This window comes from Dendrobium catenatum, unplaced genomic scaffold (genome assembly GCF_001605985.2).
Source record: "Dendrobium catenatum unplaced genomic scaffold, ASM160598v2 fragScaff_scaffold_475, whole genome shotgun sequence".
Classification (NCBI taxonomy): Eukaryota; Viridiplantae; Streptophyta; class Magnoliopsida; order Asparagales; family Orchidaceae; genus Dendrobium; species Dendrobium catenatum.
In genome coordinates, this window is record NW_021318937.1 from 190,308 (window position 1) to 204,894 (window position 14,587).

Sequence of the window (14,587 nt, forward strand, 5' to 3'; positions counted from 1 at the left end):
GAAACGAAGTCAGTATAAGATCTCATTGAGGACATGCCATCAATGAGACCACTGATATGCGGCATTTAAAATGAAAACTTCTATGACAAATTAGAGGAGAGGAGGTCATCATAAGATTTTTCTCAAGAGACATCAAAGGGACATATAGGGAGTAGCCCCAAAACCCTAAAAAATAAATAAGAGTTAAAAAGTCACAAGCTGGATTGATAATAAGATGTTAATAGAAGACAATATTTTCATATTAATTAAAAAATTAAATAATGTTTGAGTGAGTAGTCATATTTGAGGATTAAATGTCTAAATAAGATAAATTTAAATATTATGTAGGTTAATCTCCCTTATATATTATACTTGGTTTAGATTTTTTTAATAATAAAATAGGTAAGGCTTTAGCAAAGAGAACCAGCTCTTCTTTCCATCTTAAGGCACTAACAATAGGACATGCATTATATATATTGATCATGCATATCAATTACCTCCAATCAAGCTCCAAATGAACCTTGATTTTTTCCAAACCACTATGAACATCACTTCTAGTAGATTGGACATGGTTGGTCACCATGACCAAGTCAACAGTTGACTTGGTCAATTAAAATCATGCTTATTCAAACTAGGTCAACTTGGGTCACTTCAATAAATACAATCAAAGAAAACTCTCTAACCTCTCACATTCTATCACTTGCATGGTTTAAACATCTTTAAACTTTACATGAATCAAACCCTAGTTTGTTTGAGTTGGTCAAATCACCATGTGTAATCAAACTCTACTATACTTTGACTCATGTGCTCAAATGTCAAGCCCACTCCCCTAAACCTCTCATGCTTCATTCCAACAACACTTAGACACTCTCTAAACTTGATCCACCTCAGCAAGGCTTAACTAGTTGAACATTTAAATAGTCAACCAAATGCATGAAAAAGTCTTGAAGGGTCAACACTCCTAGCCAATGAAATTCCCTATTTTCTAACTTATCCATCCCATTCAAATATACTATAGAAGCATCCTAGACCCTATCCTGACCTAGCATAGTCCTTGGTTTAGCATAAGCATCTCAAGTGGTCTCCCCATAGGAAAAAGCCCAAGGACATTTTCACTCTTAAAGGCTTGTTACCCTACTATATAATGAATTGGGACAACTGTCTATCATCTAGGAAAGCTCTCTGATGCATCTTAGCCATCCAATCTCCCCCTAATAGCCAGAATAGAGCAAAACATCTAGCACATTCATTGAGATGGCATTCACTCAACACTCACTCCCCAGCCATTCTCTTAATGTTTTCAATTCATTCTCAATTAATTTTAAGTTTTCTAAAATTATTTGAAATTTTTCATAACTAACCTAACTAGGTATGCTAGGTTGAAAAGGGAAATAAATTAATTACATTAAAAAGGCTACCTTAAAGAGATCCTTGGCCCTTATACAATTATTCTCTTTTAACTCTAAAAAAGGATAACACAAGATGGATGCATATGGATAATAGACCCATTAATATGATAACTACTAAGCATTTATTCCTTATTCCTAGATTTAATGACATGTTGAACTTTACAACTACTCCAAAAATATCTTAAAAGTGGATATCACCAAATCATGATTAGAGTAGGAGATGATTTGAAGATCGCCTTCAAGGCCTCATGTGATCTTTTTGAATGGTTAGTCATGATCTTACTCTTATCTAATACTCTTGGTGTCTTTGTGAGGCTAATGAACACTATTTTGAAGTCATATATTAAAAAATATTGGTGGTCTAAAGATAGTGGGCATATCGAACACCATAGGTTTGTGTTTTAGATGCTTGAGGGATAAAGTTTTATATCAATTAAATGAAGTATTTATTATTGTTGATGAGATGATATTTATAGGGATCATTGTATTTACACATTGACTTACAATTCATCCCTGTAAAGTTAAAAATATCTTACATTAGCCCACCACCACTAGTTCCATTTATGATAGGACTTTTCCTGGCATAGCTACATTTTATAAGAGATTCATCAATAACTTTGCTATCATCATTGCTCGTAAAACATCCTATAGCATATATCTTACAAAATAAATGGTTATATACTAGGCTCTTAGTACATAAAAGGTCCTAGAGTTAGTGAAGATCATTATAATATCTACCCTAATGCATAGACTCCAAGAATTTATTGTCCTTTGAAGTATCCTATGATGTATCAAGAACTGGTATAGGTTGTATCCCAAGTCAAGAAAATCACCTAATAGCCATCTATAATGAGCTACTAAATAATGTTGGATAAAATAGCTCTACATATGATTGAGAATTATATACTATCAATAAATCTTTGAAATATTAGGGAAATTACCAATTGCATAAGAAATTTATGTTTCATACTAATTATCATGCCTTCAAGTTTATCAACAGTTAGACTAAGTTAAATCAAAAGCATGCCAAGTGGGTGGAATTCCTATAGGGGTTTTCATCTCCTAAAACATAACTTTGTGAGATAATTAAAAAATAAATGCATCATCTAAAATGCTATTGTACATCTTCCTTGAATTTTGTGGCACTAATTTTTATAATTTTGGAACATTATTATGAATGTCCAAATTTTTCTTGTCATTTATCTTAAGCATCTTTATTATCTCCTCACAATGCATAACTCCTTCCTAGTGGTCGAGGGTTACCTGTATAGGGGAATAAATTATGTATTCGTGGGTCTTCCTCTTGGGAGTTTCTCATAGCTAAGCTACATTTTGATGGCATAATTAACTTCTTAAAAAAGATAAGATAATTGTTCTGATGGTGTCTAGGTTTTATCGGCCTTTACTAAAGGCAGACATTTAAAGATTAGTGTCATAGTATTACACTTGATAATAAGCTAAGCTACAAAATAAAGATCGAGGAAATGCAACATATTGCCCATTCCTTTTAAACCTTGGGAGGACTTATCTATATATTTTATCTTAGCATTACCAAGGAATACAAGAGAGGCATGATAGTCTTTTTTTGATAGTGGATAGACACCGTAAGATGGCTCATTTTCTACCTACTTAAAACATATTATTCAAGTCTTTTGTTTAGGGAGATAATGAGATTATGTGACTTACTGTCTACTGTAATGTCAGAAAATAATGTGAGATTTTTCACTTATTGTTTGAGAATGTCATGGATGATACATACTATAAAAAGTTTTAAGGTGCTGAGTAAGACAGAGCTCATGTAATTGTGATCTTCACCAACCTGGTTTTAAATTTACCTAGAATAATAATATTTTTAACATTACCAAGTAATTAACATGTATGTTATTATATGGGTAAAATCTAGCGAGACTCATTAACGTGGTTGTTATCCCAAATCATATGTTTTTTATTATAATTTTATATCTTTTAAGATTATTAAATCTCTCATACTAAGGCAAGGGAAAAAATAGCTAAATGTAATGTAAAGTATATTGTAAGGTAAATCATAATCATGTTTCCAAAAAATATGAAGAAAGTGATTGTGTGTTGGTTTATATGAGTCCTTAGATATATTCATCTTTAAAACATAATTAATTATAAGTTAAGACTTATGGCTAATTAAAAATTATTAAAAATTTAAGATGCATATCATTTTGATTTATCATTTGACATGTTATTTAGTCTAAATATTAGTATTTAAGATTATATTTCACTTATAAGAATTAATCAACCTTAACTAATGCAGCTAACCCATTTGCAAGATTTATTTTCAACCAAATAGCTAACCCAATGGCAGAAGTTATTTCTAACCAAATATATGTACCATAACCATTAAAAGAAGTATATTTTATTATTACATAAGAGGTGACTATAAGTCAAGCTAAGTATCATATGTTTTTTATCATATGGAAAATAAGCTACCTAGTGGGAACACATGGGTCACAAAGGAAGCCTTAGAAAAGATTGCACCTAGACTTGCTAAAGAATACTTATATTTTAGTGTCATGGAGAAGAGTTTTAATGAACCTTGAAGAGTTGATGCTTAACATAAAGGAAAAGATTATCACGGCATTGCTACTATATAATGATCATGAATCTAAATTAAAATCAAGGGTTATGATGCCCCTTGACACCTTCCTTCAAGATTAATATGTTATAATGAAATCTAAGGCCAAGAGAGAGCATCATCAACATACATGAATAATAAAATTCTTTAATGAAAAAGTGTTAAAATTGTAATGATATGTAAACTTAAATATTAAAAATACAAATTTTAAATTTTAACCTTTAATCCTTATTCCATATTAGAGAATTTTATATTTAATTCTCCTTCATGTTTAATTTATTCTTTTAAAATTTTCTCTCATATTCCTAGCTTCATTTTATAATTTTATCCCCACCTTCCATGATAAAAGAATTATCCATTTCTTTAAATGGGTCTACAAAACTAGGCCAACATTTGATCTAGTTTAGTCCTCATCTCTCCTCCACCACCCTTAAAATGTTGTTTTAACACTCACAAATTTTCTAGTCACTAATTGTACTATTAAGACCTTCTCCAAATCTATTATTTTAAGGCTAATTAAAGTTAGTCCATACTAGGATCTTTGACCTAAGTATTATCTTCCGTTACACACTCTAAATACTTTAATTCTTCACAAAAAATTCCATTAAACATATCTCAACATTATCTAACCCTTCTAAATATTTCAATGGCCTAGATTCTCCCCATTTCAAACTTTAGCTTTTGAATCCTAAAGGGGTGCTCTTAGGTGTCACCTGCCCTCCACATTTGACAAACCCCTTTGAGCATCCATCACATAAAGAAACCCTCACACAATACTCAAAGTAATATCACCATTTTGAAGGAAAGCTTCTATATCAAGTGGAGGCCTTAGGTCAAACCTTCTAATGGTAGGTAAAAGAGATGTAATCTCTTGATTTATATGGAAAGAACTCTTATAGTTGATGATGACTTATAATCTAAGTAAAAAGATTTTCATATAAATTTAGGCCAATAAGTTGCTTTTTTGACAAGGAAGGCAAGATAACAAACATCCTGAGATGCACGATTCTTAAGGTTGAGTCTTCTATAATGGCATCTTATGGTATAGTCATTCAATCTCAATAAATTCTTATAAGAAAGTATTCCATGAACCAAGATCCCATACAATACTTCATCAATCCAATATAACATATGATGTGTTAAATATAAAACAATGCAGCCATGCTAACATCTCTGGCTAATAGATATCATACTTTAAGTGTTAACTTTAAGCAAAAAAAAAAAAAAAAATTAAAAAAAAAAAAAAAAAAAAAAATACTAGGATGATTTGTAAATGTACTTAATACATCTCATTGGAAAAGTAGAGGGAACTAAAGCAAAATACCCAATAATAGTTAAAATTTATTTGATCTAATTCCCATTCATATTTATCTTTCTCTTGATTGAAGGACTTGAATACTCGTATTTGGTTAAGTTTAAGCACCATATTGGAGAAATGAAGTTTGGTATCAAAATGAATACACTCTATTAATAATTAAGGTCCATTGTTAGTTTCGATCATATTTAGGTCATTTTCTAATTGTTTGACTTCATTTCATATGTTTCAATTGAAGATATTGAAATGATTTAAATCAATTAAAATCAAAGAACAACTTTAGATAAAACTCTATAAAAATGGATAAATTTTGATGAAAATAGCAAGTGTCATGATAATAGATTTACATATATAAAATTTAAATTATCTTATTTATATGATTAACCCATAAACATTCTTTAGTTTATACCCATCTCATGCACGCAAAAGAATAGGTGACGATGTCACAACGGGATCTTGCTGAGGAAGGCAATTGATGAGACAAATGGTATGTGCACTTTTGAAGAAAAAGAAGAAAGAAAGTCAGGATTAGATCTCATTGAGACAGGCCATCAATCTGTCCTCAATGAGACCAATGATATGTGGCATCTAAAATGAAAACTTCTATGACAAATTAGACGAGAGGAATTCATCATAAGATCTTTCTCAAGAGACATCAAAGGAACATGCAGGGAGTTGCCCCAAAACCCTAAAAAACAAATAAGAGTTAAAAAGTCACAAGCGGGATTGATAATAAAACATTAATAGAAGACGATATTTTGATATTAATTAAAAAATTAAATGTTGTTAGAGTGAGTAGTCATATTTGAGCATTACATGTCTAAATAAGATAATTTTAAGTATTATGTATGATAATCTCCCTTATATATTATACTTGGTTTAAAATTTTTTAATTAATAAAATAGGCAAAGGTTTAGCAAAGAGAACCAGCTCTTCTTTCCTTCTTACATTGCACATCGTTCACCGGTAGGCACTAACAACAGGACATGCATTATATATATTACAGACAATACACCACTGGTAGGCGCATAATATTTTCCGTCCTCAGCCCCTCACATTTCCTCAACCCTCTCAGGAATTTTCCTGGATATGAGCACACGGCCACCTTTGATTCCCCTTTTGCTCAACCATGGCTTCGTCTGCAGCTCACTCGCAGATAGAAGGGATGCAGAAGAAGGATATACAAATAGCCATGGCCAAGTCCGTGGAGCTCCGGGCCATCCACAGTGCTCTGTTGCAAGGAAGTGGTAGTAGCCCAGCGGCGATGAGGTTTCTCGCCGGCGCTTCTCCTCTTTTATCCAACAAGTTTTCCTCCGCAGCTGACGACTACCCTGTCTTCACTCCGGTGAGCTTTCTTTTTTCTTTTCCCCTTTTCTTTTCTTCTTTCTTACACTGGCTTACTCCTTTGGATTTCTTGGTTCCCGAATGACTGAAATCTACACTCAGTTGTTGTGATTTGGATGTATTTATGAGATTTTCTTGAATTCATAAAAGCGTTGTGCTAGAAAAGTCATTTTGTTTTCCTTATTTAGTTATCAAATCCCTGATGCAATTTTGGGATTTGAAAATGCATTCGGTGCTTCGCTGTTCGATTAATTTTGTTAGGGTTTACTTATGTAGTAAGTTGATTGAGATCCACTTTAAGACCTCTGCTGCGCTGTCCTCTGTTGTTTTGGTTTAGGTGGATGGTTTTACTTTTAAAGAAGCTGTGAAGTTTAAATGTGTTTTTGATGAAGCGAATATTAACTTGTTTATGCTTGAAGTGTCTGATTTAAACTCAAACAAAGCAATAGCGGTAAAGCATTCAAGTATAGAACAAGAATTTATTGAGTTACATTTAGTCCATGTTCTTGAGTAGATTATAGTATGATTTTTGTTCCAGATTGATGTATAAAGGACAGTGAAATAGTTGAATGCTCACCTTACTTTTCCTAGTCTATTTCTTTAAATTTTCTTTTTTTATTTTGTAGTTGTCAAGTAATTTTTTTTTTTCTGAATTAACAATCCTCTTTTGTAATTTTAATGGAAACGCTCTGGTTCAACCTATTATATAGATTGCAAGTTGATTATTGTCTGTTCATGGTTGGGCGGTTGTTTTTTTTTTTCCTTCTGTAGCATGTCCATTAAGCACAATAAAAGTATTTTTTCTTAGATTAGACAACAATAAAAAAATAAAGATTTTTGTAAAAAATCAACTATTTTTTTGGGAAAAAATAAAAAAAAAAGTTAAAGAAAAATTAATTTAAATGAATAATACCAATACAATAATGGAAATTGCAATATATTGTATTACGTTTGACTCTTACTACGAGAGAATATTTTAAAATTACCATATGATTATATTATTAGGATTCCTTTTTTTAATATATTTGTATTTCTAATGTTTAAATCTTTTTACTGGCTGATTTTCACCATATAGTCCTACTACTTGTTCAGAAGAATAATATAATATTTTGTTCAAATAAATGCACACTTAAAACTAAGCCATGTCAGCAGCCCATATGGCACTTCATGATTAATTTCAAAATTTGAAGATATTGCCATATCTCTGCCTAAAATTAATGGCCTTTAATTTTCATATCTGACTCAAAAATCGTATATCATGTTAAAAAACCTCATCTCTGATAAAGGTTGATGTCTGGTTTAAACTTTTTTATGTTTGGTTAAAAGATCTTATATATAATAAAATCTTTTTTCTAGGGGAAAGAAATTATGATAAACGCTTATATCTTGATTGAAGCCAATATTTATGCATAAAACACCATATATTTAAGTACAATATCTTACGTCTATCAAAATTTTATATCTAGGTCAAAAGTCTTATATTTGATAACATATAATATTTGCACATTTTCTATTACATTAATTACTAATACCTGTTGTGGCTCAGTTTTATGTTATGCTATTGAGACACATTGAATGGTTGCATTGAACATTGAAAAAAAAAAAAAAAAAAAAAAATCTTTTATTTGAATTTTTGGGTGCTTTCTTGTTATGTGTGGACTTTGATTATGTTGATCAATCTTGTTATTCTATTGTCTCGGACCTCAAAGCTTGTCGTGTTCGTGGGGGGTGCAGAGGGTTTACCCCCTGATTGGGTTCGAGATCAAAGCCCCGGCACTACGTACCCGAGCACCCTGACGCTATGTTCTTGAGCACCCCAGTGCTGAACAACAGAGAGCAAAACGTTGCAACGGTATAGATATAGCGGTGCAACGGTGTAAGACCGAGGCTTGAGCGTTGCAGCGCCCCAAACTAGTACTGCAGCACAACGAGATGGACTAGATGGTTTTCTTTCTTGTTTTTTAGAAGGGTTGCGTCCCTTGGGGTTATTTTACTTGACTTTATCTTGTATTTTGTGTGTGTAGATATTGAAAACGGTACATATGAGAAGGGAAGTTAAAAGAGAGTGAGAGAAAAGAGAGATATGTACTTATTTATCCTATTTTTCTATTTTCATAGTGGATTTCTTGGTGTGGTGTGGCTCCATGATTTTTTTACCTATTTTGGATTTTTCCACGTTAAATCCTAGTGTTCTTTACTTTTATAATTCTTTTACTTTCTTGCTTGTTTCGTTATTGTGGTGTTTACTCCTCTTCTCCCCAATATTTCTTTGGATCCAATGGCATTAATTAGCCTAAAGTATGTGGCATTGTTGTCATAATTCTACTATTAGAGCATGGTATTTTGCATTTGACTATAATGTTTTGTTGAAGCTAATGATCCTTTTCTGATGACCCAATTTTTACAATTCTTTTTAGATTAATTCTTTGGAATGTGGTCACTTGATGGTTCAACATCTTTGTCATCACCCCAAACTGATTAATCCCTCCTTCAACTAATCCCTTCTAATGCAATATACTAAATTACTAAAAATGTCCAACTCAGTCAACCTACTATGAATATGGGCTGATGATAAGCATATAAAGACATTTGATTTGACGAGAGTGGGTACATTACTATTTATCAATGTGTATTGAAGGTAGCAGGTTATAAAATACTGCTTTTGCTACCTAATGCTGTTTTGTTTCATTTGTCTTTTCTTTTTCATTGGGTTTTAATTATAATATTAGTTCTTTTCTCTCTCTAGCTAGATGGTTGAAAGTTGCTGCATTGGACCCACATTATTAGTTAGAATTTTGATAAATGATTATTTTTTTCTTTGCCTTAGAACAGTTTATCAAATTTTCAACTCAAAAGTACTTGTATCATTTCACGTCAACTTGACCTCCTTGTGACTACATTTAATTTGCCCATGCGTGATTTCGTTTAGATTGCTAGTCTGATCCATAATTGTTTGAGACAGACTTATGAAGATGAACCATTACCCGGGTATCAGTTTATCCGTCCAGATCGAAGCCTTTCAGAAAGCTGGAGTGGAATTAGGCTGGAAGGAGAAGCCAGATGCGATGAGCTAGTTCTGTCTGACACAAATTCTGTGAATAAGTTTTCTTCCGTAAAAGATGAACCGCTGGTTTGTTCAACAAATGAATATTTATCAAACAAAACTTTTTGCTTGAACCAAATTCCACGCATGCAAAGTGCTCCAGGAGCTGATGTCCTTAAGTCTTTAAGTAGGAGAAGCTCCACAGGAGAACTCAAAACAGTGACATTTAACACGACAGACGACCCCGCAACTATCACTAGGGAGGCTGGTACTGAGCAGAAGAAGCTCAAGGGTGTTAATAATGTTGCTCGTTCAGTGGGTATCCGTACTACTTCACTTCCACCTCAATCAAAAAGCAAAGGAACTACCTTTTCATGGTTGTTTCATAAAACAAAGAAGAAAACCAAGCCAGAAATGTCTCCAAATACAAATGAATCAGAAGATATGCCTCAGCTTTTAAAGGATTGGGGAACATTCTCACTTGAAACCTTGAAAAGGGAGCTGTTTGAGGCCAATAAACAGAAAGATGCAGCATTGGCTCAAGTTGCAGAGATGAGGTTTTCTCTAGGCGAGCTGCAGCAAAAGCTCATAACCTTAGAGTCCTATTGTGAAGAGCTGAAGAAGTCCCTTAAGCAGGCAGTTCTAGAACAAGAAAAAGTAGTTCTCAACTCATTAAAAAGAACAAAGCCAATTAGTAGTAACCACACCTGTAATGAAAACTCCATGCCTGTCAGCCATGATGTAATGGTTGAGGGCTTCCTGCAGGTTGTATCTGAAGCAAGACTCTCCGTCAAACACTTTTGTAAGACTCTTATTGACAATATCGATAAAACTGACAGCAGTTTGCTGGAGAAAATAAGCTTGCTCGTACATCCAAATCCATTAAATTTGGACCAAAAGCACCAAAAAGGTGTTCTCTATCACTTAGAAGCTCTCATTAACCAGTCACTTCACCAAGATTTTGAAAACTGTGTGTTCCAGAAAAATGGGACACCAAAGGTTCTTGACCCTCATCAAGATCGCATGGAGAACTTCTCATCTTTCATCTCTCTTCGGAATTTAAGCTGGAATGAGGTTTTGAGAAAGGGGACTAAGTATTACAGTGATGATTTTAGCTGCTTTTGTGACCAGAAGATGAGCAGCATTGTTTCTATATTGAACTGGTCAAGGCCATGGCCTGAGCTGCTTCTGCAAACATTCTTCGTTGCTGCCAAATGCATGTGGCTGCTTCATCTACTAGCATTCTCCTTCAATCCTCCTTTGTTGATTTTGAGGGTTGATGAGAACCGAAGTTTTGATCCGCTATACATGGAGGATGTTTCTAGAGACAAGCAGCAACGGGCACATTCTTTAGCACAAGTGAAGATCATGGTAATGCCAGGATTTTATGTGCATGATAAGGTTTTGAGGTGCAGGGTATTGTGTAGGTATGGGTAAGTTTAACATAATTAGCCTTCTGATTCTGGTTATGTATTTTATATCATTTGTATATTTCATCCTTTTTTTAATCAATTTCTTACTAAGGGTAAGAAATTGTCAAAGTTCTAGTTGTTTCTTATATGTTTAACTGAGTAAGCTCTTGTGTTTCTTCTGGAATTGAATTTGGTCTTCTAACTAGTAGAGGTATTTCTTTATTCATTAGATAATCTCTATACTTTCTTAAAAATGCTTATAAATGTTTCTGAATGATGTATGGCTGATTTTAATTGAAATGAAAAGTGCTACCCCTAGCTGTAACTTAATTGGTCTTTGGAACTTTATTACTATTATTTCTCATATTATTAAATTGCTAGTTTTTTTACAATTATTATCATTATTGTCTTGATTACTACTACTTGACAGGTTGAGCATCATTCTAGTGATAATAACTAGTTAATGCATGTGCTTTAAAAGCAAATTTCTCTCAAGATTATAATTTTAATTAAAAACTTCACAATATTAGAACTTCCAAATATTTTAATTTGAAAACAAAAAGGCATATCATTTTGGAAGAACACTTAAAAATATCATTTCCACCCTTGTCCAGAAGACTATCAGATTTTCCCAACTTTTTCATAGATATCTTGAAGGTTCAAGGCAATTGTTCTGTGTAGGAATATTTTCAGCAATACATAGATGAGTTTAACGTCTTTGTTATGCACAAAGATCCAATAGACACTCAAATAAGAGAACAGTACAAACATCATAAGAGACATCAGAGTTTTTACATGAGAAACCTAGGAAAGAGAAAAACACCAGGCCTGACGCAGTTAAAATCATTCTATTAGTATTTGTATTTGATTAGAAGCAATGCTCTTCCTCAGGGGAGACATTGATACATTGTAAACAATATATTACATAGTTGAATTTAAAAGAACTGTTGGCATAAGTGATATTCTTAAGAGATTTTTTGCTTTCTTCTCCGGTCATAATCCTTTGAGAAAAGGAGACTAGAGATCAAATACTCCAACATAATCAAGGCCAATGTCAGGAATCAAAGTTGATTTTGACGACGTGTATCAATTTTATAAGTAACCATATGTGTTGGCATTATTAGCGATGGTAGGTGATGAAGTCAATAGGTGGAGTAGCGATGCGATAATGATCAGAATATTGTAGTTCTAGTTGGAAGACGGTGATCGAAGGATCGTAGTTGGGCGAAAATGGTTGTAGGATCATAGTTGGGCAAGCGATGGTGGTCGGAGAATCATAGTTGGCGATCGACGAAAGTCGGAGAATCATAGTCGGCAGGCGATGGAAGCAGTAGGACTATAATAGGCGGTTGATAGTGATCAGAAGGATTATGGATGACAGACAACGATGGTTGGAAGACCTTAATAGAGTGATAGTGGTCTTACGATCATAGTTGAAGGGTGATAGAAGTTTGAGTTATTTAGTTGGTGGCCAAGGAAAGTTGGAAAGTTTGTGGTTGGGCGATGGTGTTCTGAAGACCGTGGTTGGGCTATGGTGATTCAAGGGAGTAGTAGAATAATGGTGGTGTGAGGACTATAATTGATGGTCAATAGAGGTTAGAAGGATCATAGTTGGGCAACTGTGGTATGAACACTATAGTCATTGGGAAATGGAGGTCGGCATGATCGTGGTTGGCAAGTGACAGAGGACTGTAGTGGGAGTACGAAGGAGATCAGAAGGATCGTACAAAGTAGGGACAATGGTTTGAGGGCTGTAGTAGGGCGATGGTGATAGGAGGATCGTAGTAAGCAAGCAACAGAGTTCAAAGGAGAATAGTGGTCATCTGACGAAGGATCGATGAAGACCGTCAAGACAATGACCTGGCAATGATGCTCCTAGATTTTAGATTTCAAAGCTCTCTTGAATCTCAAGTCAAAGTGCTCCAAGCTCCTCTCATCTTGTTTAGAGAATGAGATCCTGTTTATAGATTTTTATATTGACATGCTTGCAAATAAAGAGAAGTTTTGTAACACTTTTTGTGACGGCCAATATTGATTTTCTTAATCATGGAATGTTCTTCTAACATTGAAATGCCTTAATGTTGTTGGAGTATAGCAATCTTTGGCTTATTGATTCGTCTCGGTGACCTACTCGATTTGACTATAAGTCTATAAGCATCCCAAATTTGTCGATCAGTTGGTCATCTAAATATTGACTCCTTAAGTTTTCAATTTTGCTTTAAGCCCATTGATTTGGGCTCATTCAAGCTTGGATTTGACCACATATAGTGTGGTTAGGTTCATCTCATTGGAACGTTTAGTTCGTCAATAAATTTGTTGAAATTAGAGTTCAGATGGTCCTGAATTTTATTTCAGAACTTTCCAATTCAAATATACCTTCAGATTTGTGCCTAGTTAAAGTGATTTTCGACGAGGTATCGCCGTTGATCTTCAATTTTCTCTCCAACCCCACAACATTATATTTGGGATGGAAGTAAAACATTGCAATGAAACAAACAAGTAAAAGCAGTAGAAAGAAAAAATGACACTAGGATTTGACGTGGAAAACTCAAAATTGGGAAAAAAATAATATAGCCACACCACACCAAGAAATCCAATGTGAAAATGAAAAGAAATAAGTAAAAACCTCTCTTCTTTCTCGCTCTCTTTTTGCTGCTTTTTTTTCTTACATCATTCTCACACACTAAACACAAGATAAAGTCAAGTTAATAACACCAAGGGACGCTACCTATTAGAAAAATGATAAAGAAAACTGTCCAATCCATCTCGCAGCCCTACAACGCTCAAGCCTCTGTCGTCTGAAAGTTTGTTAGGGATGTTAGGCCCTATGAACTAGTCCCGAGGCTAACCAAAGTGGGGGGGGTGAATTGGTATTTTAAAAATTCTTTAAAACCAAAAGAACGATTATGACAAACCAAAATCACAACAGAAAAACAAATGCTGAAAATTAAAGTGCGGAAGCAGTAAAAAGGAACACAAGGGTTTATAGTGGTTCGGTCAACTTGACCTATGTCCACTCCCCGGAGGCCCCCTCCGAGTATTGCACTACCAACGTGACTCATATTTAGCCCCCACAGCTAGGCGGAGAAGCCCTTACAAAAACACCTTTTTGCCACACCCGGCAAGACAGAGAACCCAACTCCTTTTGCTTCCTCATGAAGCAGGCAGAGAACCACGATCACGTGCTGAAACTTACATCTCCCAATCCTTCTAAGGACAAGAGACTCTAGGGAAGAAAAAATGGAACAATGCTTGGAGCAACCCTTGTGAACCCCTTTACAATCTCCCCCTCTCAAGATCCTCTCTCTCTCCTTTAGGTTTTCTCAGGTCAAGACAGCAGCCAAGGATGTTCAAAAACGTTGAACAAGAGCTCTTAAATAGAAGAGCTTCAAAGGAGCTCATTAATTGCAAGTTACCAACATTATTGTCCTGGCCGATATGGACATCGGCCTGGCCGATCAGTACAAAACTTAGAAGATC

General features: G+C 34.1%; 1 protein-coding gene across 1 annotated transcript; it reads left to right on the forward strand.

Annotated features, from left to right (window-relative positions):
* Window positions 1-6,292: 6,292 nt before the first annotated feature.
* LOC110112809 (IRK-interacting protein) lies at window positions 6,293-11,333 on the forward strand. The gene is made up of 2 exons (XM_020845147.2): window positions 6,293-6,653; window positions 9,615-11,333. The coding sequence occupies exons 1-2, from the start codon at window positions 6,438-6,440 to the stop codon at window positions 11,130-11,132; spliced, it is 1,734 nt and encodes a 577-aa protein (XP_020700806.1). The 5' UTR covers window positions 6,293-6,437; the 3' UTR covers window positions 11,133-11,333.
* Window positions 11,334-14,587: the final 3,254 nt, after the last annotated feature.

Bases quoted from the DNA above. Each gene is read 5' to 3' on its own strand.
- LOC110112809 (XM_020845147.2), top strand. From the start codon at position 6,438: ATGGCTTCGTCTGCAGCTCACTCGCAGATAGAAGGGATGCAGAAGAAG. The intron at 6,654-9,614 runs GTGAGCTTTCTT...TGTTTGAGACAG, and splicing joins ACTACCCTGTCTTCACTCCG to ACTTATGAAGATGAACCATT.